This window comes from Malania oleifera, chromosome 4 (genome assembly GCF_029873635.1).
Source record: "Malania oleifera isolate guangnan ecotype guangnan chromosome 4, ASM2987363v1, whole genome shotgun sequence".
NCBI classification, from domain to species: domain Eukaryota; kingdom Viridiplantae; phylum Streptophyta; class Magnoliopsida; order Santalales; family Ximeniaceae; genus Malania; species Malania oleifera.
Window position 1 is genome coordinate 32,475,150 of NC_080420.1, and position 17,500 is coordinate 32,492,649.

At 36.6% G+C, this 17,500-nt stretch overlaps 2 protein-coding genes across 2 annotated transcripts; one reads left to right on the top strand and one right to left on the bottom strand.

The window, feature by feature from the left end:
- Positions 1 to 4,045: 4,045 nt before the first annotated feature.
- LOC131153481 (protein SOB FIVE-LIKE 1-like) lies at positions 4,046 to 5,358 on the top strand. The gene has a single exon (XM_058105819.1). The coding sequence runs from the start codon at positions 4,559 to 4,561 to the stop codon at positions 5,024 to 5,026; it is 468 nt and encodes a 155-aa protein (XP_057961802.1). The 5' UTR covers positions 4,046 to 4,558; the 3' UTR covers positions 5,027 to 5,358.
- Positions 5,359 to 8,072: 2,714 nt separating this feature from the next.
- LOC131154567 (6-phosphogluconate dehydrogenase, decarboxylating 2) lies at positions 8,073 to 12,877 on the bottom strand. Its single transcript, XM_058107408.1, has 2 exons — positions 12,643 to 12,877; positions 8,073 to 9,949 (listed from the first exon to the last, which is right to left on the bottom strand). The coding sequence occupies exon 2, from the start codon at positions 9,938 to 9,940 to the stop codon at positions 8,483 to 8,485; it is 1,458 nt and encodes a 485-aa protein (XP_057963391.1). The 5' UTR covers positions 9,941 to 9,949; positions 12,643 to 12,877; the 3' UTR covers positions 8,073 to 8,482.
- Between the last annotated feature and the right edge of the window lie 4,623 nt (positions 12,878 to 17,500).

Below are 17,500 nucleotides of genomic sequence, written 5' to 3' on the forward strand. Positions count from 1 at the left end.
CCCATCAACCCCGATACAATTGTAGATGCAATACCTGAGAACTTCACCCTACGCTTCCAATACGACCTTCCCACAACAGGAAACACAAAAGTTGCTGCAAGCCTTATATCACCAAAGCCCCCTACATAGTCTTCTACAAAACTAACAACTGACGGTCCACTCTGTTGCTTACTGAAACACTCCATTGTACAATCATGGAGGACCTTTGACATATCCTGGACATCACAACCCATCCTTGGGTACTAATTGGTAGACATTCCGTATAGATTCTCCACAGAACTCCCCTGAGACAGAAAACAAAAGTCTCCCTACAGTTCCATCCATAAAGCCACCTTGAGATAACACCAATCTTCCTGTAGCCCTATTTACAAAACCACCCTGAGATAACACCAATCTCCTTGCAGTTTTGTTCAAGCAAATTAGCAAACCAAGACCCATCTTGGTTGTACCCAACACATTCATGTCAAAACCTTCCAACAAAGTATCCAACTGATTAGCCTCAATCAAAGTCTTTCCAGCCAATAACATGTCATTCACATACAACAGATACATCACTCCATGGCATCCTATCACCCTCTTCCACACTAGAAGCCTCACCAACTCACACACCCGAGTAGTGGTCTGATAGTACACATGAGCCCACCGTGATCTTGCTGGTCTCCCAAGCTACAAACTCCCTGTAATATGAACAACGTCATATCTACCCTGAGTCTGTTGATCCACCTGCATCACATGCCCATTCAAATCGTGATACTGTTGACCCGAGATAGAACTCCCCGCATTTCTGCCCTGAGTTCCTAACTCCACCTGAATAACATGATTGCTGCTATTGCAATTTTTTGACATTTGTTTTTCTTCCTTTACCTGAGTACGTTGTCTCATGAATTTATTACCAAAAGTTATGTCCTTGATCACCCCTTTGTTTTCCATAGGATCACCTAACTTGCACCCACCTTACTTATAACCTAAAAAGATGTACTATCCGGACACAACACCAAACCTAAATCGTCCACCACTAGAATATTGCACCAGTGGACGTCCACTCACAATCGAGTAGTCTACCGCAAAACCTGCCCACCATTCACCTGTATCTTTCCCATCTAACGATACCTTTTGCGACCGGTCACACGAGAAATGCGTCATACTCACTAACTTCATCAAGAAGTATTCTATAAGCCCTACATATAACTTCCCTACTCACAAAACTTCTTGAACGAACCTAGCGTACTCAGCCCCAATGTTTGACTTAAGAATCTCTCTCCCAGTCTAGTTCTCCACCTCAGCCACTACATGAAGTATACCAAGACCCTTCGTGATAATCCCATGAAATACATATGTCTATCCCCTGATAATATCATTATTGGTTCCCAAATATCTGAATACATGTAGTCACCCATATGCTCTAACCGCATATGCCACAAGAAACCCAACTCGGACTCAACAATTACAACTCCACCTACAACTGTAACATTCCGTAGTGCAAAGATGTTTCCCGCTACTTTATCCCCTTTCATCACTATCAAGTTACTACACATTTTCATTTCTTTGCATTCAAACTCGTAACAATATCCATTACAGTCTAAAATTTTCAATGAAAAATACCATTTTTCCTTAGACCTGATTCATGCTTTACATCACATATGACTTTTACAATGCAACTAGTATAAACTGACCTGTCGGTGTCAAACCATTTTCTAGGATAAAAGCATCCGATGACTAAGATTCAAGAATCACCCATGAGACACTCCGAACCCGATGAAACACGTAGCATATCTCTAACATTACATTCTGAGTCTTTCTCCACTACACTTGCAGATTTTGATGAACCCTTGGACATATATCGGGTATTCTCGTTTTCATCAAACTAATGTCGGGGAATTCTCATACATGACGTGATACAACACGTCCTTAGCCAAACAAAGATGAATGATTGCTCCCAATTCACTCCAAGTCATTGCATTCATGCTATCCAGTTGAAATTATGTATAAACCTTCACCATGCCTTGTTACAACACGAGATCCTTAAATTCGAAGGCCATACAACACGTTCTATTACCAACAATGCATAGCGAAATGAACATTTGTATAAAGAATCACACATACATACTTGCAATAAACAAAATGGTGATAAACAAAAAACATTCCACAACCATAGCAATATAAAGATAGTAATAATATAGGCAACGACACCAGGAATTACGTGGTTCGGTAAAGCCTACATCCATAGGAGCAATCGGCAAGAGATTCATTATGAAAATCAAAGTCTCACAATACAATTATCTTCTCTCCTTCTCTCGCCCTCTCTTACTCTCTTACTTATTAAAATATATCCAAAAGAACATATATAACAAGCCTTCGGAGGTTTCCCTCTGAATTCCCAACCATCAAACCGTTCAAATTCAAAATTTAAATAACTTCTCGCAGCCCAGGCACACTCGTCGTCGAGTACAAGGGATTTGTCGACGAGACAAAGAAGCCCACTCGTTGACGAATCTATCCTCTCGTCGACAAGTCTTTAATTCTGAGATTTTCTGACTCGGTATCTACTCGTCAACGAGCGCAGAGCACTTATCAACAAGTCCTTTGCTGCCAGCACAAGAAGACTTCTCTCATATGTTTTCCTTTCTTTGTTTGTGATCCCACTAAATATAAGAGACACATACAAATACAAAAGATGAATACTTTGACACAAGAATTGTATTATGGGGATAAGAGTTACTCTCAATACTGATAAAATGCGAGTTTAACTCTCTTACTATTAAATCATAGTTCCCTAGTGACAACTTCAGGACAAGGACTTTCAAGGTGTGAGACTTGACCATTGGATTGAATATTTTCATGGATGAGGATGGATTCAACTAGACAAGACTTGGTGTAATCTTTGTTGCTGCACAAGCATGACTGTGTCATACTTTAGGTTGATCAAGATAAAGGTGGCGACCTTAGAATTTTGCACGACTGTGACACTAAGCTTCATACGGCTAGAAGAAACCAAAAGACTGCCCATTCCCCTAGAGTTCTGAAATGGTCTAAGCAAGGAAGGGACTTCAAAAAAAAAAAAGACTCAAGTGCGGGTATTTTTTTCTCTAAAATGAAAAAAAAAAAAAAATTCTTAAACAAACTCTCACAATAGCTAACCTAGAAACCAATTTTAGTCTCTGTTTGGAACGGCATAAAAATAAGTACTTAAAAAAAAATACTTATTATGAGTATTTGTGTCAATAGTGTTTAAGGGAGAACTCTTAACTATTTATCTTTAAAATCTACCTAATTAAATCAAGTGGAAAACTCGTAAACAAAAAGCAAATAGATGCACAAGGCTGGATAAAGGCTTTCTCTACGAACTTCATTGATCAGCAAACTTTCTACCGCAGAGAGAGAGAGAGGAGCAGAACTTGGGATATATTATCAAAGAAATCCCAAAAACACATGCAGCTAGAAAGCCCAACATCAATGCAAGGGCCCTAGCTCTTCCGATAAATATAACCTAGCAAAGGAAAAATAAGTCAAAAATCAAAAATAAAAAAGCTAGGAAACGAACAAAAGATTGCTGATGAATTAGTAGACATTGCAGAGTCAACCCCTTTGGACCCTGGCTGCTGAAAATAACGTCACAAATCTTGACAAACGAAGTGTGAATTTGTATTAATTTTAAAGTATAATATCATGACTGCATCTGCCGATGGGATAATTTCTGATTGCGATCATGTGCTGGTGAAATTTACTGAGCTGATTCAGCTTTTAATCACCATGTATATATGTATCACAAACGACGCAGGCCTCCTTTATGGGAGACACAGACAGCTACCAAGCAAGGACAGAAGAAACAGAAGCAAAATGACCTTTTGCCAACCTCATCTTCATCCAACATGACGCAAAACGCCAAATCCCAGTTGGGTTCTCAGCAAATTTGTCACAGGAAAAGGCTGCTCTTTGTTGATGACAGGACACAGAGAATTGAATGTGTGAAACTAGAGGAGCAATCAAGAGGGCACCCTCCCACTATTTAAGAAATTGGGTCTTATGTTCTCTACTATTTGTGGAGTGGGGCTCGTCTGTTATTTCCATTTTTAAAGCTGGACAGCATTGATGAGATGGGCAGAGGAGTAAAGGTGATGGTATTTTCAGGTGTGAAGCCTAATAAGAAAGATATCTACCCCCAGTCTTTCATATTTATGAACTTGGATTTTTCTTCCTTTTTCTTTGAGATGGGTAGGGTAGCCCAGTTTGTCTCGCAACAAAAAGCTGACACCTGGTGATGGAAGCATGGGGAACATAAGGTGCTAGGATTGCCAGGTGTTGATATTTACTCTGCTGTTTTGGCCTTTGTGAGATGGGGATGTCTTAATTTGTTCTTTGTGGGGAAAGCAGCATCTCATGGGATGAAAAGTCAGTGGGAAGAAGATATGATCAGTGGATTTCCCAGGTTATGAGGATTACAGGCTGTGATCTAGAACTAGCCATTAAGTTTCCCCACTTAAGAAGGCTTTGAACTGGAATTGTTCTCTTTGTTGGGTATATCCTTTTCCTTTCTTATCTTCTTCCTCTAGCTAAGGTAATGGAGTCTTCCCAAGTCCTTGGAGTCCCAGAAGAATGCAGCAGCAGCGAGTCTGGGTGGACAATGTATATTGGTTCCCCTACCCATAACTATGATTATGAAGGAGAAGATACCAATACCGAAGATGGTGGAGGTGATGACAACAATGACAAAGATAATCACAGTGACAACGATGACAACAACGATGACGATGAGAGTGATGATTCTATGGCATCAGATGCCTCCTCCGGTCCGAGTCACCGCGAACTTCCTCACGGAAGTAGTGCAGGGAAGCGTGGGGTGGATTGTTTCAAGCATGCAGGTCAGGATAAAAATCCCAAGTCCTCCTACGGTGAGAAGTCTCAGATACAGGCCAGGCAGAAGACAGATGAAAGGATGGCAAAAGCACAGAAATATAAGTTGGGTCCCGAGGCAAACAGTGCTACCAGCCGCGTTCACAGCGGAGCCAAGGTAAGGAAAACCAAGTAGATGGGCACTGGAAGATGTGTTCACTTACCTAGCTAGTTTCTTTGTCACCTTTTTCCAGCTAGAAGGTTGACAGTGTTACATATCTATTCATCTTTTGCATGTAAACTGGAAGCACAGCTAAAAGCGTGCCTCTGTTTTGTGGTTCCAGATTCAGTGTGGAAGTGAATGAAGACACTGTATTTTTTTTTTTTTTTTGGTGGGTGGGGGGGTAATTAAGATCACTGTTCTCTCAATTTCCAATAGGAAGGTAGTACGTCTTTTTGAGACAAAACATGTTAAGAGGAGACTTTGGTCCTAAAGAAAAGGTTTTAATTCCACCAAAAAGTTCGGCATTATTATTGTTTTTCTCATCTTCACCTATATAAATTATACCTACCTAGTCAAATATGCATCTTTCCAACTGAGTAGGACAGAAAATTGGATCAACAATACAAAGTACGTGCATTCAAAGTGTGTTCAACAGATTTTGAATTAGCATATGGATGTTTTTAGTTTCTAGACCAGATGCAGACACAGGTCATTCACAATATTGTCTGGGTTCCACGCAAGGTGGAAACAATAAGGCTATAGAGTAGAGATTGCACCCAAGAGGTTTAACTTCAAATAAAAAATGCTCAGGCTTTGTTTGGGAGCATCTCAACGAATGGCCTCTGTGCAAAGCTTGAATGACCAACTTCAAAATTAAAGTTCTTTCACTCTACATTCCAGCTAGACAGCTATAGGTAAATTTAAAATCACAGTGATTCTGAAAACAGACGGTTATCACCCATCTTCTGCCAGAAACCTCACTACGGCCGCATGAGGTCCACTCCATATTGAATGTATGGCCTGCATAGAACCAAATTTAGTTAGGTTCAATCTTTTCTGAAGGAAACTTAAGATGGAATTTGATACACACAGATTCTGTGATGACCAAGCTAGAATTAGATATAGAACTTCAATTCTCAGTAACTGCAATAGCAGGAGAGTTGAAAGGTTTTGGCCGTATAGGAAGGAAATGTCTAGCTCAATTAAAACGTGGTCCTACTTGAAATTCAATAAAAGGTATCCTATGAAAGCAGACTTGTGACAGCAGCTGATTGCACAGCTCGTGCTTCAATAATTGCTCATCACAACTTCCCGAAAAATTAACAATTTCATTGAAACTTCTACACGCTCTATGATGATTATGATTTTATTATCAAGAGTTAAAATGGCATGCAAAGGAGATATGCGGGGCATACCTCAGTAACCCCGACATAAGCATGTGCATTGATACAAGGTTCCAATGCTGCGCGTCTCAGCAGCACAGCCGACCTGTCAAGCTATATAATTTTGTGACAATAATGCATTCCTCAAGCCCTGTAACATACACAGTTGAACACAACAATAAATGAACCAGCAGATGCAGTAGCTCAATCAAATAATTTATTGTACGAAATATATACTAAAAAAGAAAAGGGAAAATAGAAACAAAAACATGACAAAGAACAAGACTACTTGAGTGGCCAACTAACTGACATAATCAAGCCACAATATACATACAAGAGGGACGACTGAATTCCAGAACTGATACCCAGTAGAAATGTAAAGCTTTACATATGGTTTTCCTGTAAACAGGATAGATTTTAATAGGGTGCAATTGCTATAACTGATAATAACCGTCGCATCCTTCAATAGGGACCATAATCTCTCAGAAGCCTTGCTCTTGTTCAGCAAATACAATCAATTGCCCACTCTGAATTGGCCTCCACATGAATTGTCAGCAAACCTCTTTCCATAGTCACTTGTAATCTGACTTCATTTTTTAGCTAATTCGAAGTCCTCTTATATGAACCTGTCCAAAGTTAGGATGGAGGCAATGGATCAGTCATCACAATTCAAATTGTATTGAAGGCCTTCCCTATCTTGTGCCTAGTTGCACAGATCCTGCAAGACAGTCCACTGGACTTCCGATTAAAGCTTCCTCATTCTCCTTCTCTTGGCCATTTTCTCATGCTATTGGGTCTCTTGGCCATTTTCTCATGTTATCGGGAAGCATGCACTCTTCGTTCCTTTCTTTGAAGGTATCTACAAACTCTACACGCACCATTTCTGCCCTTCTATGATCCAAGGAGATAGATTGACAAATTCTCCTAAACTAGCTTCACTACCAACCCATGGGGCCAAATTTCTTATCAAGAATCAATTTTCTCACTTTTCAAAACCAGGCCATGAAAATCAATTCGGTTGAGCTCTGCCATGTGAAGCATGATTATCCACCTCAACCACAAATCTCAATACAATTAAAGAGAAATTATGAAAAGAGGATATTTGAGAAAATTATATGAAAATTTATATGAAGTATCAACAATCTAAGCATTTTATGTCTAACAAAGGAATGTATTTCCTTTTATTGTCTCCACTCTCTCTTGTTTCATACCACTGAATGGGGGAATTGGTGGCAGGATGTTTGTTTATCCATTCCCACCTCTGTTTCAAATGGGGCTTAGGACTGGAAGGCCTGCCTATTTTTAACCCCATCCAAGCACCAGAAAGCTTCTTGTTCCTACAAAAGCCTCTCACTAACACTCTGCTTCTTAATTATGTTATTGCCTGGTCAGACAAACAGCCAAATCTCCTTCATTCAGGCATAGAACCAGCAACAAAGAGCCAGAAGCAAAATATGAGGTAAAAAATGAGCCAACATACAAAGTCGTTTTGATAAGTAGGCAGGTCTTTAATTCAGGAGGTACTTTCAACTTCCAAAACCCCTTGTGCCTCTTGTCACCTAACCATGGTGCTCATGCACTAAACTACTCATTTAGATGATAGAAAGCTGTACAAGTATGACAAACATAAAAATCAAGCGCAGGTTTAATTACAAAGAATCTCTAAGATACAACCTAGCATTTTCGTACCTTAATTACAAAGAATCTAAGATATAGCCTAGCAATTTTTTACCTTTCTGAGCTCAAAGTACTGGTGAAAATTGTGTAGTTAATGAGAAAATTCTTCCCAATTGCTTCCTATAATAACTACTTGGAAGAATGCCTGCTTAGAACTGCTAAAGGCAGGGAATGTCAACTGCACGATAAATAGGGAGTCCAGAATTGCCATTATTGATGACTATTACAACATTAAAAGTACAGACAGACTGAATGGGAACACATTGTTCAACATTTGCTACATATAATAGTAATCTTTGTAGAGCTGCAGGATAGATGCATATTCTTATTCTCTAAAAGTTGCAAGTATCACAAGGATTAGAACCTTAAAACAAGAATAATGAAGCAAGCAGAGCATTCTGATAAAACCCCAACAACTACACACTACAAAATGACATCCGCATAAAACATGTTTGACAACACTGATCTCAAAGAAGATTTCAGAACAAGGTGATGGAATAAACTGTCCCATTTTCAGCTCCAGAATAAAATTATTAGGCTCTACGAGAATTGTTCCGTTATGTGAAAGACCATCAACAGAGGCCTCAGATCAGATCTTTGACTGTTTAGCAATCTTGAACCACTCCGTATGGAATGACCCTGGTATATCAGTCCTTTCATAAGTATGAGCTCCAAAATAATCTCTTTGAGCTTGGACCAGATTAGCAGGCAGCCTGTCCCTCCTGTATGTGTCAAAATAAGCAAGACTTGAAGACATTCCCGGGGTGCTAATACCCGAGTTTATAGCAAGGCATACAACTCTTCGCCAAGCAGACTGTCGCTCAATCATCTCCTTCGCAAACTCTGGGTCTACAAGAAGGTTAGCAAGATCTGAGTCCCTATCATAAGCCCTCTTGATACGGTCCAAAAATACGGCACGAATAATGCAACCACCCTTCCAAATCCTAGCCAGTTCCCCAAGTTTCAAGTCCCATCCCTTCTCAATGCTCTTTGCACGGATCAGATTCATTCCCTGGGCATAACTACATATTTTGGACGCATAAAGTGCTTGCCTCACATCATCAATCAATTTCACCTTGTCCACAGCTTGGTCTGTTAGTATGTCACCAAAGCCACCTGATTTGAAAACCTTGGCAGCTTCAACCCTTTCCTCTTTCAATCCACTAAGGAATCTTGCATCCAAAGATGACGCAATAGTTGGCGCTGCAACTGAGAGATCAGCAGCTTGCTGAACTGTCCATTTACCTGTACCCTTCATGCCAGTTTTATCCAAAACCTTATCCACCAAATACCCATCTCCCTTATCATCCTTAATTCCAAATATGTCTGCAGTGATCTCAATCAAGAAGCTCAGGAGCTCCCCTTTGTTCCATTCTGAAAACACAATGCGTAATTCCTCATTAGAGAGTTTCCCAACTGATTTCAGAACATCATAGGCCTCTGCAATCAGTTGCATATCACCATATTCAATCCCATTGTGAATCATCTTAACAAAATTACCAGATCCTCCTTTGCCAATATAGGTAACACAAGGGCCACTATCAGGAACTTGGGCAGCCACCTTGAGAAGGATGTCTTCTATGTACTTGTAGGCCTCAAAGGAACCTCCAGGCATCAAAGAGGGCCCATGTCGAGCACCCTCCTCACCACCTGAAACTCCCATTCCAAGATAAAGGAGACCTAGTCCAGCCATGGCCTCTTGTCTCCTCTCTGTATTTTCATACCATTCATTACCACCATCAATAATACAATCTCCTTTCTCCATGAAAACGGATAGAGTCTTGATAGTCTGGTCAACTGGAGCACCAGCCTTCACGAGCATAATTATGACACGAGGTTTTTGGAGTGAACGAACAAAGGATTCAGGATCGTGGAATCCATATAAAGGAAGGTTTCCTTCCTGTTTGGCTCGTTCAACCGTCTCATCTACTTTTGAGGTCGTTCGATTGTATACAGAAATAGGGAATCCTTTCTCGGCAATGTTGAGGGCAAGGTTTTGGCCCATGACAGCAAGACCAGCAAGTCCAATTCTTGATAAGGTAGCCATTTCTTCTCCCTGTTCCAAGATATCTGAATATCAGTGGGGTAAAAAAGAGCACTACTATATATCATGAATTCCATTATGATGGGAAATAGAAAGAAAGGGGAAAGAAAAATAAAAGGAAAATGCTCACAAAGAAGGATCTGTAGCCACAAAAAAGAAGCAAAAAAAAAAAAAAACTGCCAGGTCCTGTTAAAAAAAATTTTGTTACTACTGGAAGCATAAGACAGATTCAATGACAAATGACAATTACATGCATAGTTTTAAGAATTGTACGATTCTTGATTCAAATTGTATGATTGTATCAAGAAAGGCATAAATTGGTTCAAATCACATGGGAGAATCACAGAAGGCAGTGAATCAACGTGAATCACACGATTCACCTGGTGAATTGGTGAATCAAATCGAATTGTAAGATTCAGATGCAACTCCTCTAACCCAACTTAAAGATTTTTAAACCCTTTTCTTTTTCATGCTGGCCTTCCATTTTCTATTTACATGAGTTTTGTCCTTCAATAGGGAAGAAAGAAGTTTGTTGGCCCTCTCATTCTGCACCTCTTATTTCTGACATTAGATAAGATTAGAAGAAAACCAGAGTCAGAGAAGGAAACCTGTCTTGAGAAGAAAACCAAAATCAACTAGGTGGGTGAGCTTTTGGTTGGCATGTTGCCCTCTCCACTTCTTTGGATTTAAATATCTGATTTTCATTAGTTTCTATATTTTAGTAAGTTCTGTTTGTGTTTTTTATTTGCTTTCTCTTCCTGTTTTAGTTATTAGAGCAAGCCCTTGCATTAAAAATGACTTTTCTTATTAAACACCATGAAGTTCAAATTTTTTTTTTTTATTGTTTTTCACTGATTCATTCCCTTAAAATCCATAAAGTTCAATTTTTCATTAAGTTTTTCTTGTTTCCTCTCCTCATTGTTTTTTAAAAGAAAGCATACACATGAATCTTTTATTGTTAAACGTGTAAACTTACACCATAAGCATGAATTTTAATTTTTAAAAACTTTTTTTGTGTCCTTACCTTACTTTTTAGTGTATCTTGAACTCTTAGACTTGGTGCTTTAGTTATGAGTCACCTAACAAGTGTCATAGTTTCATAGAAATAAGCTTAACTTGACACTTCATAGAGGTGGAATGGTTAGATCATGGTATATCTTGCCTATATGGCTATTTTTATTTTTATATCAATATTGCATAATGGTAGGATTTAGACCTACAAAACTTGATTCGAAGGCAAGCGCCATTCCAATTATCAACATGGATGATCAATATTTGTTAACATTTCAACGTATTTTACTATTTAACTTGTCTTACATATATGCAAGTCATCAGGAATTGACTTTTCAATTTTTGCACTGAATCTTACGATTCAATTCGATTTTCGATTCATGAAATTGGGATTTCAATTCACGATTTGAATCTCCATTGACAACTATGTTAACATGAAAGACCACCCAAAAACCAAGAAAGATCATGAACAAATATGAAGTTCCTAATGAAGATCTACAAGTGAATTCACAGTTTCCAAATTTGAGTCTCACTGTATTAAATTTTTGAATCTTTAAACTAAAATTAGAAACCCACCATAAAAATCAAATTTCGTTTCTTTAGAAACTGTCTCAAATGAGGATTAATTTATAAGCACATAATGCGAAGTACGCCATGAAAATAAGATCAGCACAGAAAACCTTGGAGTGAATGGATATATAAGCTCTATTTGTCATGACAGAAAACAAAATTTTAATAGGAATGAATCCACGGGGTAGTACTTATGAAATATGGATCTATACACAAACCTCACCAAGAATTTGTAAACCTGAGGACGACAAGGGGTAGGCCAGCAATGATGGGCTCACCTCACCTTGCATGTGGGGTTCAAACAACACCATCTCTTCCCACTCGCACCCCCACACCCCACCCCCATGGTTTCTCCATAAAGAAAAACAAGAAAAAATGCATAGTACAAGATGGATAAGGCAGACATCTCCAGTTCATTTCCATTTCCAAGGAAGCTGCACTATTTCTAAACTAAAAGAAGCTACTTTCCATTTTTTTTGGGAAGAAGTACGGGACGAAAAGCATAACCTTGTTCAGCAAACAAAACACAAAAGGATGGTCTCAAATGCCATCGAATGAAGGGATCAAGCGTCCTTCGGTATGGAAAGAGCGACACTAAAAATTAACCAAATCATAGGAAATAGAATCAAAAGCTTGAAAATCCCCAAAAGAGGCATGTTTGCTTGATTGGCATGGTTGCACTTGCACTTTTGTAAACTGCAAACTTGTCAAACAAGCGTAACATAAAACAAAGGTGTCAAATACCACTGGCGGACGGGATCAAGCTTTTCATCCGATGCTGAAAAGAGCTAAACTAAAAATTAACCAAATCAGAAGAAAAACAATCCAAATCTTGAATTCTCAAAGAGAAGCAGGATCACATTATATACAAGAAAGCGAAAAATGCGGTATGCTTGTGATCATTAACTAGGGAGCTTCAAACAGGCAGGTCAGCGACAAACATGCACCCAACAAAAATCAATCCAGCATCAGGAGATAGAGACATCCGAAACCCACAAGAAAGAAAATCCAGATCAAAAACTTTTTTGTAAAAATTGAATACAAAGTCAGAAAAAATTGAAATGAAGAACACAACACAAGCTTGAGTTCATCCGGCAACAATAAGCAGAAAAAGGGATCCAAACCTGGTGAGTATAATTCTGAACAAACCGAAACTGCGATTGTTCCAACAAATTAGCTCGACCCAGGATAGATCAAAGATCTGGGATTTGAAGAAGACGAATGGGTAGGTAGAAGTGCACTATATATAATTGCAGAAGCTGTGTGGGAAAGCGTAGAGGCTGTCTTCTTCCACCAGCTAGGGTCAATTTCGGGCAACTCTTCGTTTTTAATTTGGTTTTGAGCTTTTTTTTCCGAATCGGGTCGTTGATTTTTCACTCACCAAACATGGTAACTGGACAGAAGCCGGTCACCGGTCACCCTTCTTTATCCGATGCCCCTTTAGTTTTGCAAATGCTGTTTGGTCATGGATGTTTTCGTATTTCTTTCATTGGCACCCCTGGAGTCAAAAACACAAAACGACGACATATCTATAAATCCTTTGCATTCACATTCATCATTTCATTATAAAAATTAGAGGGTAAAATTATCATTCAGTACATAAAAGAAAAAAATGTCGAGTGCCAATGCTATTTTTGGAATGCCAATAACATCTCTTTAGCACGTCCATAAATAACTTTTTTAGTTAGTAAAAAATTAAATTTTATTTATTTTTTGAACATTGTTAAAACTTATGAATTTCAATCTTTTACAAAAAATTTTAAGTGAACTTTTTTTCTGACAAATTATTTTATTCCATAAATGTCCTTAATTTTACTTTTTCAAATATTTTATTAAATAGAAGCATATAATATACATATAATCGACCCCACTTAGTAGGACTAAGACTTGATTTTGTTGTTATTATTGTTATTTACATTATATTCATTCAAAATATTTTTTGTCACCTTACAATTTTTTTATGGAGCAGTCAAAATCAATTTTTTTTTCTTTTTAACAATGTCTTTTTCGTAATTGACCAAACAATTTGAACAATAATTTCAATCCATTTTTTTTTTTTCTCATCGATTCCTTTTCTATTGTTTTTTTTTTTTTTTTAAATGCTATAGGTTAAACTAAGCCCTAACCCTTTTACATGTTATAAAGTTGACTGGTATCCTTTCCTGACCATCTAGCGGTGGATAAGCAATTTTTAATTATTTACTCTTTTCATTAAGAAAATTTTAATCGATCCTTTAAATGATGAGCATGACCTTTCTAAATGACAATTTAAATAAGAGATAGAATATTTATAATAGCTAACCTAATCAAGTCCCATAAATTGAAATCACAAAAAATAGAAGCACCCTTTAACATTGGCGCCAACACCCTCTATTTGCGCATATAAAGCTAGTAACGTTATAATTGTAGTTCTCGTATTATTGTATAATTGTTAAATGTAAGAGGGGAAATTATACAAGGGACATTTCCCTCCATGTGTCTATGTATTTGTATTTTAAATATTAGACATGTGACAAATTGGTCTTACATTTATTAATATCAGAAGATGTAAAGAGGAGTGTCCATTTTCAATAAGTATGATTTAAGAAATAAGCACACGAACACATGGAGGGAGAGGTCACCTCTATAATTTCTCCTACAAAAGCATGTGTACTATTTTCAATATGAGTAGCTTTTTGTTTTGTTATTTAATGAAGAATGATTATGCTATGCAAACTAAAGAGACTAGGGGTGTACAAAAATTACCGAAAAATCGAAAATCGGACCGAAACCGAACAGAAACCATAAACGGTTTGGTTTTTCGATTTTCGGTTTCGGTTGCGGTTTTCAAAAATAAAAAGGTTCGGTTTCGGTTTCGGTTTCGGTTTCGATTTTATGTTGAAACCGAATCAAAAAAAACCGAAAAACTGATTTATATATAATATATATATATATATATATATATATATAAAATATGTCTAGTAAAAATATAGCATGCAATATAGCCATATAGCCACTATAGAAAAAAAAAAAAAATCTTCAATAAATTTCTAAGAATTTTATGAAAAATAAAGGTTATTTTTGTTAAAAGTGTCCAACTTATTTTATTTTGTTAAAATTATGAGTCTCTATAAAAAATTAAAATGCTCAATAAATTTTCAACAACTTTATGAAAAATAAAGGTTTTTTTTTTTTTTTGTAAAAAAAATCGGTTTAAAACCGAAAAACCGCAACCAAACTGCCAAATTTTCCGTTTTCAATTAAAGCATAATTTCGATTGGGTTTCGGTTTCGGTTTGAAAATCCCAAAATCGAAAATTTCGGTTCGATTTTCGGTTCTGACCAAAATCGAACCGTGTACACCCCTAAAAGAGACGTACTAACCTAAATTGCCCCAAAATTCTCCCAACACTCCTTCGATCTAAATACTAGAATTTTTTCGCCCCCCCCCCCCCCCCCCCCCTTCTCATTTGGCGGAATTAATTTTGAACCGATCAGGTTGAGATTTGGATTTGGCCTATCAAGTTTGATAGATGGATCAAGCAAAATTTTTTAATTTTATAATTACAATTTTGAAATCGAGCTTGTCATTACACCTGAAATAAATCAGATCACAAGCAACTCAGCTATTGCCCTAACTATCAAGTTGAAAGCTCAATACTATAATGGAATGTATGAGGACATGGCTGAAAATAAAAATAAGTTGCGGCCATTATGGGAGGCCACGTGTTAGGTATAATTTCAGCATATTCTTAGTGGGGGGGAAAGTACAATTTTAATATTTTCTGGGGAATTTGTGGAAAATATTTCAAATAAGTTATAAAAACCTAATTAGCAACCAGAAATAGTTGGGGGAGTAGGTGGGCAACATTGTCTAAAGAAATATTTGATGGGTGGTGGCAGAAAAAGCCGTTATTTCCTCCCTCCACGATTTCACTTTCTCAAATAATGCAAGTCAATCTCTCACATTTTTTTTTAAAAAAATTATTGTTTTAGCTGGGTTTGGATTAGGGCAGTAAACAGGCCAAATTGAGCTTAAGCGTGAGCTCGACTTGAGCTTAAAATTTTCTATTCGATTTTGGCTCGTTTAGCATATATCTAACTCAACTTCGGCTCGAGTTCAAATTCAAACTCAAGCTCAAACACGAGTTGATTGAAGTTCGTTTCAAACGAATAAACGAACTAACCTAATTAAATTAATTGATAATTAATAAATATGATTTGAGAAAAAAAAAATATTTTTAAGTAAAAAAAATTAAAAAACAAATATTTAATGAGATTAATATCGAGTTTGTTCATGAGTCTAATATCGAACTAATTTATGAGCCTTACATCAAGTTGATTCATAAGTTACTAACACAAGAAGTAAATGAGTTAGAAAACAAGCTGATAAATGAGTTGACTTGCAAGTCTAACAAGTCAAGTATGAACCAATTCGAGTTCGACTTATTTAGTTGACAAACTCAAAATTTAAGTTCAAGTCCAGTTCGTTTAACATAAATGAGTTCAAGTAAGACATTATTGAATTGAGCACCAAGTAGCTCACGAATAGCTCAAGTCATTCGCAGCCTTCATTTGGATCAATTTTCTAAGGAGGCAAATATATATATATATATATATATATATATATATATATATAAAATTAATTTATTGTAGTTTTTCTTTATTTCAATAAAATTTTATTTATATGATTAAGAAAAAACAAAGGTTAAGGACATACAAACTCAGATATTAGTTTGCTAATTTTGTGTATTTTATTTCTTAAAAAAAATTTTGATTACCAAATATAAAAGGTGTATTTTTTATATTTTCTTTTTAATCTTTTTTAAGTTTTAAATGGCCTTTTAAATTAAAAAAATTACAAAAAAGAAAAAAGAAAAAACGAAGGTAAAAGTTGTTGAGCTAATTTTTTTTAAGTGATGAATGTATGAAACTTGTTCAGATTAGAAGTTTCTTACAAGACATTTGAGAGGTTAGAAAAGAGGGAGGTGTGGAGGGGACAACCAAAACACAATAGCCTAAAATAATCCTTCCTAGTTTTTGAATTAATACCGAGTAGAATAATCAATTATCAAAAATCAAAAGTAATCATCAATCAAGAACAAAAATCAACCATACAAATAAAAAAATTTTAAAAAAAGGACACTAAATTTTATGCGAAAAATCCTTGAGCTTGAAGGGAAAAACCACGGACCAATGTTTGCTTCAATCTTTCACTAAATAAATAGGTTATAATAGGTTTTTCTTAGTTGAAACTAGTGGCATACATCAACCACAATCATAAGAAAAAATATAACAAATTCTTGGCATGCAAAGTAACTTGAGTCATCACCAACAAGGTGGAATCAAACTAAAATAGAGAGGTCTCAACTAATAATATAGGTTGTTGTCTCCCTAATGAAACCAGGTTTGTAAAATTTCAAATAACAATTAGATTGTCCAAAATGAAGAAAAATGAATCGCAAACAACTTGTCAAAATTATAACTCAAATGGACAAAAAAAAATTTATCTGATCATTAAGACCAAGCTGACTGTGCTAGGTACTTTTAACCCATAGTTTTAAGCAATTATATATCTTCTCCCCCTCACTCTCTTCTTGCTTGCAACCACTAGTACTTTTAATATTGGGAATCCTAAGGGCTTCAACATCAAAGTGTCAAATGTAGTCCTGCAAAGATTCTCCTTGCCTTTTTTTAACGTGCATCATGTTAGTGGATTTTTTTTTGTATCCTTTTTCTACTAAAAAAATGGTGAATCAGTTAAGCACTAATATGGTAGAAAAAAGCCTATTGAAGTCAAATTAAGGACGAGTAACATGTATATGTAGACTTCTTTAAGATTATATAGTGAAAGCTTTGCAAATTATTGCTTCCAATGCTCTATGAAAGGACCATTAAGGCTTTGATGACCTCCATATGTGATTTATGGGGTTCACAAATCCATTGTAAGACTCCAATATTAGCATTTAGAAACTTTAAGAGAATGACTTCATTGGCATCTCAT